General features: G+C 43.0%; 2 protein-coding genes across 4 annotated transcripts; both read right to left on the minus strand.

Moving 5' to 3' along the window:
* Window positions 1-4: 4 nt before the first annotated feature.
* LOC6581863 (probable basic-leucine zipper transcription factor K) lies at window positions 5-6271 on the minus strand. 2 transcript variants are annotated; one of them, XM_032731025.2, is made up of 2 exons: window positions 5939-6271; window positions 5-1929 (listed from the first exon to the last, which is right to left on the minus strand). In XM_032731025.2, exon 2 carries the CDS (start codon window positions 1822-1824, stop codon window positions 223-225), a length of 1602 nt encoding a protein of 533 aa, XP_032586916.1. In that variant the 5' UTR covers window positions 1825-1929; window positions 5939-6271; the 3' UTR covers window positions 5-222. The 2 variants fall into 2 exon arrangements, with proteins under 2 accessions (XP_032586916.1, XP_002007585.1); XM_002007549.4 differs by lacking the exon at window positions 5939-6271 and adding an exon at window positions 2015-2105.
* Window positions 6272-13746: 7475 nt separating this feature from the next.
* Window positions 13747-16684, minus strand: LOC6581864. Of its 2 annotated transcripts, XM_002007550.4 has the most exons (4): window positions 16189-16684; window positions 15912-16098; window positions 15295-15693; window positions 13747-15221 (listed from the first exon to the last, which is right to left on the minus strand). In XM_002007550.4, the coding sequence occupies exons 2-4, from the start codon at window positions 15918-15920 to the stop codon at window positions 14058-14060; spliced, it is 1572 nt and encodes a 523-aa protein (XP_002007586.1). In that variant the 5' UTR covers window positions 15921-16098; window positions 16189-16684; the 3' UTR covers window positions 13747-14057. The 2 variants fall into 2 exon arrangements, with proteins under 2 accessions (XP_002007586.1, XP_032586807.1); XM_032730916.2 differs by lacking the exons at window positions 15912-16098; window positions 16189-16684 and adding an exon at window positions 15796-15902.
* Between the last annotated feature and the right edge of the window lie 118 nt (window positions 16685-16802).

The following is a 16802-nucleotide window of genomic DNA, read 5'->3' on the forward strand; positions in this document are numbered from 1 at the left end:
TCTGAAATAAATTAATAGTTTTTATTTTAATCTCATCGAATACCATTCGCTCGCCACAGTTTCTGTTTTCTCAAATATATGTTACTTAAACCAAATGTTGTGGAAAGACAAATTAATAATACTACTTCATTAATTAACTACTTTATGAATATGTATGTATGTATGTACATTGTTCATCACATTTCTGTATTTTCTTGTATTTTTGTTTATTTTGAGCAGAATTTAACCCTCTATAAGCGTGGCCTTGTCCCCCTTGCGCAGCACCAGCTCTAGCTGCGACAGCAGCCCAATGGCACGGAAGTTCTCCTTCACGAGCACAAAATCCTCTAGAGGCTTTAGGTACTCCAATGCTTGAGTATAGCTATCCAGTTCCTTGAACACATTTGTCAAGGAGCTTGAGTCCGGCTCCGGCGAGTTGTGACCATTTGTTTGACTGCCGGCACTTCCGCCTAGCTTCTTTGGCGAGGCTGGGGCGGATACAGTTGTGGGTGGGCTGCTGCCTTTGATTGAGCGCACAGGTGTCGACTTTCCACTGTGGCAGTCAGTTAGAGTCTTAGGGGCATTTTCCTTGCTGCTGGCGCTGTCGCGTCCGCTGTTATTGTTTTGCTCCTTGGGACTGGGAGAGTGCTGGTCCAGCTGTGCGGTGGCTGTGGATTCGGCCAGAGGCAATGATGGCGATCCACGTGCGGCAGCCGAAGCATTGATCTCTTGAACTTCATCATCGGCTGGGGACTCCAATTTGGGGCGCTTGGCCAACTGAACTGGCTGGAAGGGACTGACACGCTGTTGCGACTGATTTGGGGGCAATTGTGGCTGGAAGGGTTCACGCGGCGGGTGCGCTGCGCCTGGTGGTGGTGGCACCACATGTGGCGGTGGGAACTGTGCCTGCAACTGTTGCTGCTGCATTTGCTGTTGCAGCTGCTGCTGATGGCGCTCAAAGTAGTAGTCATTAAAGCTGAAGCCGGGATGCGGATGTGGATGACCGTGTGGATGGCCGGGGAAAGGCGGCCAGGCTTGATTCATTTGCGGCTGCTGATGATGTTGCTGTTGCTGCTGGAGGTGCTGTTGCTGCAGTGCGTAATGCTGCTGTTGTTGTTGCTCCTGATAGCTCTGCTCCTTGTTGTCCATGCTATCGTCGTCCTCCTCATATTCGCCATACTGTTGCATGTAGTTCATGTACTGCTCCGGCATCTCCTCCAGCTTGGCAACACGCTCTGCACTGGCTGGCGGGAACAAATGCTGCAAATCCTGCACAATGTCCGGTATCCACAGCGATGTGCCCATCGGTTTTAGCTGATTGGTGGCCAGTTTTTGAGCAAAGCCCTGCAAATGCGTCTCGCGGAAGCGATTCAGCCAACGATTGTCCGCTATAAACGATGTGCTTCCAATGACCTGGCGCGCATTCTCCGCCTTGTCCTTGATCATGCCATGGGTTATGCTGCCTCTCAGCTGTGGATTGATATTGGCCCGCACCAGCCACTCATAGACGACGGCATTGATGTAAGCGCATTTGCGACTGCGCTCGATCTCTTCCACCATGGCCTGCTGCTCCACGGCCTCCAAATTCGAGGGTACCTCCAAGCGCAAAGTGGGCAAGGCATTCGACTGCAGTCGTCGCCCGCCTAGCACACTGGGATCAAAGTGCAATGCGCATACAACCGGCTTCTTGAATGGAATGATGCGCCGCAATGAGGCATGGCACGCCTCCTTCCATAGCTTGTGAAAGGGATTGTCAGGCCGTGGAAAGGCAAAGAACTGCATGTTTGGGTGCTGCCTCGAATTCGACAAGCATCCAATGATGCAGCAACGCCGTATAGTCGGCATGGTAACTGGTATACTGTTTACGCCCCGAATTGTTAATGAATTTTGTTGGCGTTGCAAATAAATGCCCGCCAATACGAATCAGAACATAAATATATAAACAATCAGCTGCAATGAGAAGACAAATTTAAATTATTAGTTGAATGAATTAAAAAAAATTAATATATTTAATTTTAATTCACAAATGAACAACTTTATGCTATTTCAATCCTGATTTCTGTTTTCCTTTCTACTGACATTATTTTCTTTCTATTCTGTCATTCGTTTTGCTTTGAATTTCGCCGCGTTTTAAACAAACAGGATGGCAACGCTACAAACTGGAGATACAGTTAGCCTGTTGGTTTGGAAGGGCGCAATGTCAATTATTTGAAATGTTAATTTCAATAAATGCATAAATATATATACATACATATATATTTTTTGATATTTCAATGTTTGCACATTAAGACCAATAATATCTTTTTAGTCCACCCTCATATGTTAAGTATAATATAGAAATATATGTATGTATGACGGTTAAGCAGCTTCAAATTGCAAAAAGCGCAATCAACTTTAAGCTTAGAAATTTCCAGGCAACCCTTCAGAAAGTAAAAAAAAAAAAGAAAAACAATTTCAAAGAAAGTTCAATAAAAGTTTCTGTGCTTAATCAACATCAAAAACTAAGAAACTTTTGTTGCAGCCAAACTCCTTTAAGCCATGCCCTAGGGAGAAGTACTTTTCTCGAAGAGAAGACAAACTCTTAGTATGAAATCGTAAAATAAAAATTGATTTCGACTTCTTATGAAATGTGAATCAATACTGTCTACATCGAAGGACAAAAACTACCACGAAATTATATTGAAATCTGTGAACAAACCAGATTTTCTGGGGGTTCAACACATGACGCATTATATTTATATATGTATATATGTATAAATATATCTATATAATACATTTGTATTTATAATAGCTTCGACCTCGGATTTTTGGAAAAATACCATCTGCACGCACACATACACGCACAATAGAGATACACACACCCGAGGGCAGGCCTGTCTATGAACGCGTTTAGTTATGTAGGTACTTCAGAAAGTTTGAATATATATAAGAGCAGTACGACGAGCGTGATGCCCGCTATAAGTTAGAGATACGAGCGCACCATTAAAAACATCTCTCTCACACGCACATACACAGACATCCACACATAAGAGTGTTGATAAATTTGAACCGCTGCTGAGGCAACGATGCGTACGCCTTCAGAAATCGATACGTTTTCCAGTCCCAAGTCACAGCCCCCAAAACCAGAACCAGTCGTACGTCGAACGCTCCATTATGGGAGCACCCAAGCGCCCATACCCATATCGGCAGAGCTCACACATACACACTAATGCACTTACAGATACAGATACACTCGCATACAGATACAAATACGAAGATAGCTGCTGCTGCTGCTGCTACTAGCTCAGCTCTGCTCGGCTCTAGCAACAGCAGCACTTGACTAAAGTGAACGACTTGGTCGGGCCTCCGCCTCCGCCTCCTCCTTCTCCTCCTCCTTTTCAAGATTGAGGGTAATACTTTGCTGAGTCAGATACATAGCTGCGATGCCCCCTTTTGAATAAGCCACCTGCCTGAGTCAGAGGAGCCGGTATTTTCGAGTAATAAGATGACTTAATACATAAAGCAATGTTCGTGCTCGGTTGAAGATTTACTATTTCGAAACCGTTCTCCGTTCCCCCTCTCCTGTTCTCAGCGCAGCCCAAGTTGTTGCTTGGGTTGGATTTACGGAATTGGGTTTTATCTTTCAGTTCAACTGCAGGTAGCCTAGCAGTTAGCTAGCTTAGGGGTTGTTCACTGTCGCAGCTGTTGTTGGCGGAAACTTTTTGTGTGCCGGAAACTTAGTTGGCAAGCAAAAGTTTCATAGCCCAAAAAACCCTTCCACTGAGCATCTTCAAGATATTTCTACACAGCCCGTCGCGCACCTTGACACAAAACGAATAAAACGATTCGGTCTTCGTCTATGCTTCGTATTCCAAAAACAAACAAACACACACACGCACACAAAAGACAGTCGAAGACATACATACGCACACACACACACACACTCATATATATATACTTGTAGTCGAGTGCACTACACCATCAATTCCAATTCAAATCTCCCCTGACTGACTTGCTTTATAAATGGTTTTATATTTCCTTTTATGTCGTCGCTGAGCTATATACACTGCTCGAGCGTTCGAGCGTTCGAGCTGTGGCTGTGGATGTTTTTCTGCTATACGAATACATATTGCCCTGCCCCTGCTGCTCTGCCTTTGCCTTAACTCGGCTCTGCTTTAGCTGAGCTCAGTTCAGTTCAGCTCATCTCATCTCTCTGCTTCCTCTGTCTCTGCCGCTGCCTCTGCTGCTGCTGATGCTGATGCTGGCTGCCCTGCTCGCCTTTCTTTCCCTTATATCGATTGGCACTTTATCTTAATCGCCTTGAGACATCGTCCCTGTTCCGCGCCCTAAATCCTCCTCCTCACACACCCTGAATAATGGTTGCCTACAACTGGCTAAGGTTGTCGGCTTTAGCTGTAAGGCTGCTTTGGGGATTCGTGAAATTTCGTGCATCGTCATCATTATTATCATTATTATCTTCGTCTTCGTCGTCGTCGTCGTCGTTGTCGTGAGCCTTAGCTACAGCTACGTCTACAGTTCTCCCGTCGAGCGCCCTTTTGTTGGTACGTATCTTTTGTATCTCGATATCTGTCTATCTTTGTATAACCCAGCTATTGCTTGTATATATTCCGTCAGGCACTTTACCTACTGCCCGTTCTTGCCTTTTATGCTTCAAATATTCGTAGCATTAACATTCCAATTCCAAATTCAGTTTCAGATTTCCAAGTCTGTGTGCATATTTGTTGTTGTTGTCGATTTCATATCTTTTAATATTGTCAGGTAATTTTTTCTTTTTAGATTGATTTTCGTCATGCTTAGGTAGATGTACAAATATACTTATATATATATATATATATATATATATATATATATATATATATATGTATGTTTGTATGTAGAGCTATTTATGTCGTATGAGTAAGTCGTGATAGTTCAAGGTGACTTCGATTTGACCTCTTATATATTTAGCTGTCTTTATTCACACAAACCTGAGGATATACATATATTAAAAATTAAAATAAATACAATATATTAAAAGATTTCCTTTCAATAGCTGATGCAATATATTAATCCAATATAGAAGTGATTTCTTTTTATGACTGTGACTAGAGTTTATTTACGTATCCATAAGGTTCTTTTATATGATTCGAGTTCAGCTCCAATATACATAAATGAATATATTTATCTGGGCTATAAGCTTGTATCCATAACGCTAATTTGTATAATTATGTTTATGTTATTTGCGCTTCAGTTTCCAATTGCACATGCACTCACAACTCAAACTAGATGTTTATCAGCTGCTGGTAGCCCAGTGTCAATGTCCTGTTATCAGTGCTACGGTACTTTCTCACACAAGCCCGAAATGCCAGCACGCCAGCACGCCAACACGGAAACTGGCGCGAAAACCGAAAGCGTGATAAAAACATACAAAATAAAAACAGAAAAAAAACTGAAGCAAAAATGAAAACAAAACAAAAACAAACCAAAACAATCAACGGCCCAAAGACCAAAACACTTTCGCAGTCGACGTCGCTGCCGCCGCTCAGTCTAACTGTATGCAAACAAAAACAAACGCGACCCGCAAACATTTTTAAATAGCGGGACAGGCGGGCAAACACTTGCTGCTGCCGCAGCTGGCAGATGGCGCCGCGTGTGGCATGCAAATGCCGATGCCCATGCCGACGTCGACGTCGACGGAGATGCCGATGCCGATGACGATGCCGCTGGCAGCGACGTTAGCGGTGCCGCGCTGCGCCGCATTTTTAATTGCACACAAACAGAATAGCAACAACAAGAACAGCAAGAGTAAAAGCAAGAGCAACGGGAGCACGGCAACAATGACAACAGAGCAGCCGTAGCAGCCGTAGCAGCGGCTGGGCCGAGGCAGAATCTCAAGACCCCGTTTGTTTACATCGCCACACATACACACACACGTGCATAAACACACACACACATTACACATTCGCACAGTGGTACTCACTTAAGGAGCGTGAGCCGTGTCGAGCACAAACATTCGATTCTTGAATGAAACTTTGCACGATTTTCGATGCCGTTTATAGTCTGTGTATTTATTTATATATTCGTATCTAAATATGTATATATTTATTTATGTATGTATATATAATAATCGGTCTGTAGCCAAGCCGAAAATCAAATCAAATCAAATCGTATCGTATCGAATCGAAATACCGCGCCTGGCTAACAAGAAGCGCGTTTGTCCGCGCTGTGAGAACCGCTTCGGACGAACGTTCAGCACAAAGTGAAATATACGAAACTAGCGACAACATCGCCAAGCGACTCGACGACCGACCCGACCGACTCGTTTTTCTCATCTATAGGAAATATTTAATCCCAAACAAGCCAGGCCAAACCAAACCAAAACCAACCGAGCAAGCAGCCAGCCAAACGATGGGCTAACCATTGGGAAGGGCAGGGCTAGGCATGGCATGGCATGGAAGGGCAGCGCAGGGTGAGGGGCAAGGCAGTCGGCAAGGACGGGCAGAATATCTTGCGAAGTCGACGTCGCAGTCGGCGTCGGGCGTGCAGTGCAAATACGCAGCAGCAGAGGTGAACTGTTTGGCTGTCTGTCTGCTCGTCTGCCTCTTCGTCTGTTCGTTTGTCATTCAATCAGTTCGTCGGCGCGTCCGTTCGTCAGCTCGTCAGCCGGCAATGGCAAAAACCCGAAGTTCATCCGATGTTTGGGGTGCTTTTGGCTCTGCTCTGTTGGGCCCTTTGGTGGTACGCTAAGACTTTTTATTTAGGTGGTTTGAGGGGGGCTGGAGTGGTTGTTGTGGTTGCGACTGGGGGCTGGGTGCTGAGGGCTGCTGCTGCAGGTCTCGACTAGTCGTGCTACCCGGGTTCGGGACTTTATGTGCGTCGTCTATAGCGAACACTGATGGGATTTTGAAGGTGTCGAGACGTAAAGCCCGCCCGTCGAGTAAATTTCTCTATTTTAATGATATAGGGTGTGTTCGTCTATCTATATGTATATTCATATATGTATGTATGTGTATATTTTCTTTTATTATATTATTTATGTGCTCGTTATATGTATATACCGTAAATACGTTTTATGTGTGATATAATTTTTATAGACATCATTCGACTATTAGAGTATTATTCAACCATTTTCCTCTGAAGCACTTTAAGTAAATTTACCTAAAGACGACGTTGTTGGAATTACTTGCCACGTATCTATCCGATATTTGTTCAGTCCACCGATCTCAGGTAACTCGAATCGAGTGCTCGTGATCATTGCATAGAAAACTACCTCTGATTAGTGCTATAAAACTCCATTAAATACTATAAGCAACTGCTCTCTGGTTTAACAGTTTTGCATAATATCGCAGTCAACTGAGCAGATCCCATATAATTAGCACATCTTTTTGGTCCAGCCAAATGGCAAATATAGTGCGAGAAATAATATTCATTTATATGTACATATATCTATATAGATATATAGACACACATATATAGTATATATCTTTCTTTTTTTTTGGTTCGGCATCAGTCCAAATTAAACAAGTTTCCGTCTGATACGATAGCGAGTACTTCGTATTCGTATGCTACCCACATTATGCGTCTTCAATCAATCGTGAGTCAAAAGATACATTTGTATCTGTATCTGTATCTGTAGCTGCTGCTTCGGTTCCCAGGTCATTATATATTATACATATCCGTTAACGAAATGCCAAAGCAACTTCAATACGAGCTCTACATATATTTATATATATGTATATATTTTTATATAAACAGAAAAATCCATTCTACGCCAACATCTTTTCCAATACACAACTCACGCACACATACACACTCGCACATCACGCATATAAACACTTATAACAAGCTCGTGCATACATGGAGCTATCTAAAAGATGCTGAGAAGTTGATACCACTGCGACGTGTGTATATCTGTAACTTGAAGTATTGCTCTGCTCTGCCCGGGCAGCGACAGCAGCAGAAGCTACAACAGCAACAACAACAACAACAAATATACACACTATAAACGTGTTGTAGTTAAACCCATTATCGTTGTTGGTTGTGGGTCGCCCAAAGCAATTTGATGGATTAGTTTTAATACGAGGAGTCGGAATAGTGAGAGAACAGTCGAAGTCGGATTCGAAGTGGAAATGTTGCTGGTTAATGCAGTTTGGGTTCGGTTCAGTTCGGTTCAAATGAATTGGATTGGATTACGATTCGTTATGGTGGTTGAAAAATCTATATGCACACATATATTTATATATGATGTATATATGTGTATGTGTAAATGCATAAGTATGTAGCTAGGAAAATATTAGCAATTTTATATGTGTGCATAAATGCGAGCTAAAAGTATTAGCAAAGGTAGCTAAACCACACGCAGTATCCGCCACACAGCATCCAGCAGCAGCAGCAGCAGCAGCAGAAGCAATGGGCGGGTGGGTGGTCCGGTGGTTCGGTGATTCGAGTTACGCTTTAAGTTTCTAGAGTTGACGACGATGACTCGACATTAATATACATTATATTTTGTGCAGCTATCGACTGTCCGGCAAAAGTTTTCAAATGCTTTTTGGGGTTGTCCTTTGGAGCTAGAAGCTAGGAGCCAAGGGCCGACGGTAGGGGGCAGGCTTTAAGGGAGCCGTAAGCCCTTTGGCAACCTTTCCCAAAAAACGAGCTATGGCAAACGAGCGAAGAAAATGACCTTTCCTTGTGCGTTTTGCACGAAAACCGAATGATTACGACTAGGATAAAACGCACAGATGCAGAGCTACATATATAAATATATGTATATATGTATATACATATATATGTATATATTACATTATATCTATATATATAGCTCCCACACTCTCTCTCTCCCTCACACACACGCACACTCAGTCCTTGACAAAAGCTCATCTATTATGACCTTTTTCTACAGAGCGGGGATTTAGCCATAGAATTTATTATGGTCATGTATTATATTGAACTGAAATGCCCGCATACCGCTAACCCACCGACCGCATCCACAAAACAACTTCTGAATGTCCTTAGTGCTCGTCCCTTTTCACAGACACGATATGCCACAGGGAGGCACAGACGTAGACGTAGACGTAGACATAGCCATAGCCATAGCCATAGCAACCAGATAGTATTTTTCCATTACCTTTTTTGATTAGGTCCGGGTCTGCGATGTTGCTGCTGCTGCTGCTGCTTCAACTGCGGATGCTGCTGCCGCTACTGCTATTGTAGTTGCTTTAGCTGAAGGTATCTCCGACTCCCGGCTCTCGACTCTCGTATCTCTACATCTCGTCCATTGTGTGCCCTATAATCTATATGCAGCTCACTCTCTCTCTCTCTATATATATATATATATATTCATTTGTGTGTGTATAAATATATATATATATGTATGGGTGCGTATCTATTCTATTTGCAGTCTATAGGGACCTGAATTTTTCCTCGTAATTTCCTTTGTGCCATTCGCTTCTTCCTATGGTCGGTGCCAGTGGCCTCGTTGGCAGCCACTTCACAGTGCTGTCGGCGTCGACGTTGACGTCGCTGCCAGCGTCAGTTAGTAATCCCAATTCCCTCGTCGCCTATGTATACGAGTTTATTGCCATTTCCATATCTGGGCTTTATATCTCTCGTGTTGTATTCTCTGCCCGCCATTCGATTCGATTGGCTTAGCTGGAAAACTGGAACTGGAAAACTGAATAAAAAAAAAAAAAGCACACGAAATGAAAGAAGTAAACGAAAAACTCAAAGAACGTGTCGTATATACGATCATTTAAAACCCGATCCAAAGATTATGAATGAATGATGCTGATCCTTTACACTGTGTTTGTATATTAGACATGGGTCATATACGACTGCCATATACCCTGCCATTACCAAAACCTGAGAGGTACGAGGTAATATATTACTGTATACAAAAATTAGTAACTGATTTATTCTAATAACATGGGACTTTTCTAGACTGATGAATCAGAGTATTGTTAATGATCTTGCAATGAATGTTCATTTTACGGACATGAGATCACTTTTAATAGTTAGTTGGGCTAAAATATAAATAATTGGAATCGGAAAAGGGGAAAAAACTTTAAGCCATCAATTAAAATAAATGAAATCAATACATTTAACTAATAATTGCTCATCAAGGAACATACATCTAATATTTTATGTATATCAATAGAAAAGTACCTTTCTATTTTTCTAGAGATTTCCACATATAGTTGAAAGCAACGCAACTGTACTGTTTGAGAGCCACCTAACTCTAATAATACCTTTCGAAAAAGGTATGTGTGTATTGTATGCAGCATATATAAAAGTCGTTTGGCTTCCCTAAAACGTAGCTCACACCAAAATCGAACCCAAGTGAAATCCAATACATACAAATGCCCAAAGACCATTTGTATTTATAGCCAGCCCCTCCGAAAAAGAGAGTCAGAACAACTGAACAACTGAACTGACTGTCGCACCGACTGTCGTCTTTGTGAGCGAATTCCCCAGTCCCCAAGCTCCAATCCCCAATCCACAATTCGCATACACATCCTCTCGACATCTTTGTACAATAAAGATAGATTAGCATCTATCGAAAGCTGTGCCAGCAGAACGAACGAGCGACCGACCGAGCGAATCCGAATGAATGCGGGTCGCTCGGGCGCATGACTGAAAGCTGGAAACTGAACTCTGAAAACTGAAAGCAGCAGCATCATCATCAGCCTCAGCAGCAGCAACGGCAGCGGCAGCAGCAACATCGTCATCAGCATTGAAGGAGAATGGCATGGCTGATAGCCCCGATGCCTCCCCTTAGAGTCTAAGCCAGTCGAGAACTGGCTGTGCTGGAGCTGATGCTCAAGTGCCATCATCGTCTGGCTCTGGGTCTCAATGATGCCTATGGAATTGAAGCAATGCCAACAACAACAGCAACAGCAACAACAGCATGTTATATATATGCATGCATATATAAGTATATATATTTGAGGAGCCCAAGAGGCTTACAACCCAAATACTTGAGCATCGTCAACCGGAGCAGCTGCCGTCGATGTCTGCCCATGTCGAGGCTACAGAGAATCTCAAACTCTAACTTAGACTCAGTCTTGGCCTCCGTCTGCGTCTCTGTGTCGGTGTCGGTGTCAGGCGAAGTCGAAGTTTCAGACTGAGACTCGTTTCCACTCACCACCAATTGGCAAAGCCATGCCCCTTCCTCTCATCTTTTCCCATTCTGTATGTATCTCTCAGTATCTATATCTATAAAACTACGAGTACGACGCACGACTCTACTCGTATTGGTACTCGTATTCATAGAGTCTTGCACGATAACCTCGCTGCTCTGCTCTGCTCTGCTCTTACACATGACAACGGGGTTCGACGTTTCGGATTTACTGTTTTTGGCTCTATATGCGAGAGAGCTCGTTCGTTTTTGGTATACAATGTCATCGATTATGGCTCGATTTCGAGTGCTGATATACTTTTCAGTTACGGGGTCCGTTCGTTTAGTTCACATCGGTTCAGCTCAGTTGAGCCGACAGCAGCGTCAAGAGATTTATGTTTGTAGATGGGCTGCCTTTAAGAAAAATCGATATGATCTATACAAATACACACACACACACATACAGAAAGAGACAGAGAGTGTACCAAATAAGTATATGTATAAATAGCAGCCGAGTCATATATATACAATCAATTGAAAAGTCAATCAGATAGCACAGTTGTTATGGAATGTCGGAGCTATGAGTCAGTCTTATATACACAAAAAGTAAAAACCAGTCTACCTCTTTAAATGATTTTTTGAACACATTGTATATGAATTTCTTGGCCAATAATTTTTAGGATTTTATTGGTTAAGTGTTAAATCTTTTATCTATTTAAGATTTATGAATCAGGGATTATACAATCAGAAATGACTTTAGTATATAGCACAATAAATCTATTTATTTAGTAGACGATTGAGTGAGATATATATAGAAATAATATTCCTCTGTATTATATTATGGATATATACATATACATATATTCCTTGTTGAATGACTAATGTTATATAGACATAAAGGGCATTAAAATAAGTTGATGACTGAAATGCAAATATGAGTCAATTTGCTATATTATTCACGAAAACCAGTTAAGGTTTCCATGAAAGTATTGTGTAATAGTTTATGCAGGAAATGCCACAATACCTATGAATCGAAGAGTATCTTTCAGCTAGCGCCGTCATAGCTCTCGCAAACTGATCAATATTCTGAAATTGGCTCGGCTTAAGTCTTATTTTACTATCCTCGCAGTATAATCCTCAACAGCTGTGCCCACCCCTAAGTACAGGTAGCTCTACCCTTCACATGTGCTTTATATGTATGTATATGAAGTTTTATGCCTTTAAGTCCCTTTCGTTTTGGCCAGCGGGGTTTTATGTCAGAACTTCGAACTGGTTGGGGCTTCAATTTTTATTCCAAGCCGTAACCTGAGTCGACTCCAGTTGTCGTTGTCGTTTTTGCATTGATGTTGCTTCTTCTGTTCCGCTTCGTATTCATCACCTTGCTTTCTCGACCTCTTCCTCCTTCGCCTCCTCCTTCGCGTCCTCCTCCACCACCTCCTTACATTCACCGCCTTAATGCCGCAAGGTTCCTGTGCTGCACCTACAACCAAACACTAGTGGGTTTTCTATAGCTACATTCTCTATACTCTTAACGTGTATAGTCGGAGCGTTGGTTGACGTCTGACGTCGGTTCGGAAATCCTTGAAATGAAAGTCCTGCTCGCTTAGGAGGGTTGCAGGCAAAAGCGAAAAACGAAACTTTGGCTCAACGGAGTGCGATGAAGGCATCCTCTGTGCAATGCTCCCAGCTATATGGACGGTTGTGTAATCGTAGCTCCATCTATGTAAGCATAGCTGTATCTCTGTGTGTTTATGTGTGTGTGTGTGTGTGTGTGTGTGTGTGTGTGTGTGTGTGTGAGTGAGTGAGTGAGTGTGTCTGTTCCTAACCGGGCTGCTGGAGTGTCGGACAGACACTCCCCACTGTCCGCTGCCTGCTGCGATATTCTAGCCATCTGAAATTGATGTACCACCTACAGCGCTCCGCTCCACGCACGTTCAATGCTCGCTCGCTCACCCGCCAAATCAACTTACCCAGCCAAGCCAAGTCCTGCGGCAGTGCTCGCCCAGCCCCCTAGCTGGCCCGCCCATCGCTACCGCAGGTCATTTTCTGCTCCCATCTACAAATGGCCAGGACGCGTAAAGTTTTACAGGATGAGCGTAAAGTTTAAGCGCTGATTGTATGTTTCGTTCGTAAAGGGCCAAACGGTTTATGTAACCCGAGCAGCATGTGTGCATTTCACCTTGGTGAGTGAATGTAGCAGAGGGCCACGTGACGAGACACTCGAGTAGCCATAGTCTAGCTGGTCTATATAGTATATTCAATATATGCACATATACTTATATTTCCATGTAAATCCCACAATATATTCAAACGACTTCCCTTATCAAATTATGCTTGATGAACACAAATTTATATGCAGGTATATGGGCTAACCACTCATCTAGAATGTTGGGTGTAAGCCACACTTCACTGATTTCAAATCATTTGACCTTCGCTGAGCCAAAGTCATTAAAGAGGCCATTAATCAATCGAATATAGATGTTATATGTATGACTATTAATGGCAACCAGAAACAAGATTCGATGAGAATTAGAACGCAACTATAAAGCAAACTGCCAAAATACTATAAACCAGTTGTGAACCCAACCGGTTATAGCCCAAAATATGACTTTTCGATTTACTTAACGTTTAATGAATTATTTACGAGCGCAGACTTAGAAATGTACGACTAAGACTTGGAATATATGTCTATAATTTATTGAAATTAGAATATATCAAACTTCCCCCATCTCTCATTACTATGTACAAGCTTTGGTTTTTATAACAAAAATAAACTTTTAATATAGTTTAATTCTTAATGTTCCCAAATTTTAGCGAGCAAAGCTCATAATACATTGTGAATATACTCCTCATATATATACTTTATATATATATATATATATATATATATATATATATATATAGATCTGTTATACATAGCTAAGCCAACATTCTCATTTTTTGGTTTGAATTTCAGTTAAAGTTCTCATTTGCAAGTATCAAAACTCTATTTGTTGTTCTGCACCTGTTGCACTGCACCCTCGAAGATCTTCTCGAGCTGAGTGAGAAGGCCAATGGCACGATAGTTCTCCTCCAGCAGTGCAAACTCTTCGAGTGGCTTCAGCAGACGCAGTGCATCCTTATAGTTAGTCACGCGCCGAGGCAATGACTCCGCATCGGCGCCTTCCTCGGAAAAGTGACCCGGGCTATGCGCACCGGGATTCAATGATTCAATCTTTTGTATCTTTAGAGGTAGACTAGGTATGGAATCTTGTGCAGCATGGCGCTTGAGCTCAGTTCTGTCTGGCTCCTCATCATCATCCTTGATCTCGATCAGTTCAGGAGGCTCATCAATAGCTATGCAGTCATCGTCGTTCTCGACTGCTGTATTTGATTCATTGGCTGATGCCGCCGGCTTCGGGTCTGCCAGTGGCAGTTGTACTAAGCGGGCTGATTCTGGCTCCTTGGGTGTCAGTGTGATGTTCCCCATCGATTGGTCGCGCTGGTCGTGCCTGCTGCAGTAGCTGACTATGTCACGCAGATCCAGAGAGAGGGGCACTCGGCGCAGCATCATGCCGTAGTGCACGCCCTGAGAAAAGCTAAAGTTGTAGTGACTCTTGAAGTGATTGAACCACGTGCGATCCGGAAAGAAGTTATCGATCTTGAGTATGTCGCGCAAATTGATCGCCACCTCGCGCAGGTGATCCACATCGAGGCGTCCCTTGTTTTTGTGGTGGAGCTGCGAGCGCGAAATGTACTCGAACAGCGCCTTCTCCAAAAAGTTAATTTTACGCTTGCGCCGCAGCTGCAGCTCATCCAATGTGGCCTGGTTCTGAGTAGATGCTTCAACCAAAGTCTTGGTGCGATACAAGGAGCGTATGTCTTTAGCCGTTCCACAGCTATCGCGCTTTCGTGGTAGCTGCACGGCCTCCAGCCCAGTTGTGGCTGGCACGCTCCCCTGCAGCGGCATTGCCGCTGGCTGCGTGCTGTTGGCCGTAACATGAGCAGGAGCAGGCAAGTCAGGCAACTTGCCTAAGTCCGAGGGCATATTCTTGCAACAATAGGACATTATATCCCGGAGATCCAGAGAGCGAGGTGGTTTCCGTGTCATGACAATCTGACGATTTGAGAGTGTGATGTTGTAGGCTGCCTTGAAGTGATTGATCCAGGACTTTAATGGAGAGAACGAGAGAAAGAAATAGATGAGCTCAATCAAATTAATATACCATCATTCCAGATCTCACCTTATTGGGCACAAAGTTCTCAAAGCCCATTAGAGTCTGAAAATCTAGAGCCTTAGTACGTATTAGCTCCTCGTTGATGTCTACATGCAGATAGAACTGAGCGCGTTGAATATACTCATATAGGCAATGGCCCAGAAAATTGATCTTTCGCCTGCGCAACTCCTCGAACTTGGAATTCGGTGGCTTCTTGTTGTTGTGGCGCGTCGCCTCATAGAATTCCATAATGGGCTCTCGATTGGCGACAATGCTCTTGATCTGCTCCCAGCTACAGTTGAAGTTCTTAGCTAGCTTGCTGTACGTGGGCATGATATCATATTGACGTATAACCTCCACACGCTCCTCTAGGGTCAAGACGTTACGTATGCGCTGAGAACCAGCTCCAAGTGAACTGGCGTCGTCCTGAAAGCATAACGTCGCTATGTTATTGAAAGACTCAAATTCATTTAGTATGTTCTCACATTACTGCCTTTGTTTTCGTTTGAAATTAGATATAATGCGAACCTTTCAATGCAATTCCAGTTAAACCTGATCAGATAAATTTGTCTACTAGCTGCTCTAGTAGGAAATTACCGCCTAACAATTTGATGAACTGTTTTTGTTTGTTTTTTTGTACTTACGTCAGACATTTGCTCTGTTCCGTACGCTCACGCACACACGGCAACAGCTAACGGAAACTCTCATGCGCTCGCACTCTCACTCTTACTCTTTCGCTTCCGCTCTCGCTCTCGCCCACGCTCTTGCTCTTTCTCTCACTTCCAATATTTGGCTCTTCTCTAACGCAGTCGAACGCTGATATGGCAACGCCTATACGAAATAAAAAAGCAATTCAATTTCATTTATAGTTCAGTAATTGACGTGCTTATCCAATTGCTTTCAGATAAGCCCTACGCTTACCTGCTAATATCGAAATCTGCAGCAGGTTTTTAGGCACACACCAACCATCCGGTAAATAACGTTCCGCTCACAACGTGTGGAGCGTAGGAGCAATTTGTTGCAACTGACGAGGTTTGCAATCTCTCTGAGACAGCTGGAAAATCAGGTTTGGCGAGTTCTATAAACTTGTTTACGGAGAGTGAGAGAGCGCACTGCTCTGTTTTCTCTCGCTCTCGTCTACTCTATGTCGCTCTCTGATCGTGAATGTGTGCCATACATGCGCAGGTGCCGGCCTCTATGTGTGTGTGTGTGTGTGTGCGCGCTTGCCTTTGTTGCTATTTTTAGTGTGTAAGCAGAGCGTACACGAGCTGCGAATGGGGGCGACAGAGAGCGCAGGTCTGAATTTATTTAAACAAATGCATTTAAATTATTTGTTGTGTACTTGCAAAAATTCAAGAAAGTGCGTAATCGAGTTGATAATTGGTTTCCACTTTACATTAAGCTATTTGTTTAGCATTTGTTATAAATAAATAAATTTAAGATGTGAGATTGCTGTCAATCTGTCAATTTTAGGCAAACTTAAAATAAATGAAATGCAAGTTTTTTATATACAGTAAAAAAAAGTTTGTAGAATT

The sequence above is a fragment of the Drosophila mojavensis genome, unplaced genomic scaffold (genome assembly GCF_018153725.1).
Source record: "Drosophila mojavensis isolate 15081-1352.22 unplaced genomic scaffold, ASM1815372v1 contig_74, whole genome shotgun sequence".
Classification (NCBI taxonomy): Eukaryota; Metazoa; Arthropoda; class Insecta; order Diptera; family Drosophilidae; genus Drosophila; species Drosophila mojavensis.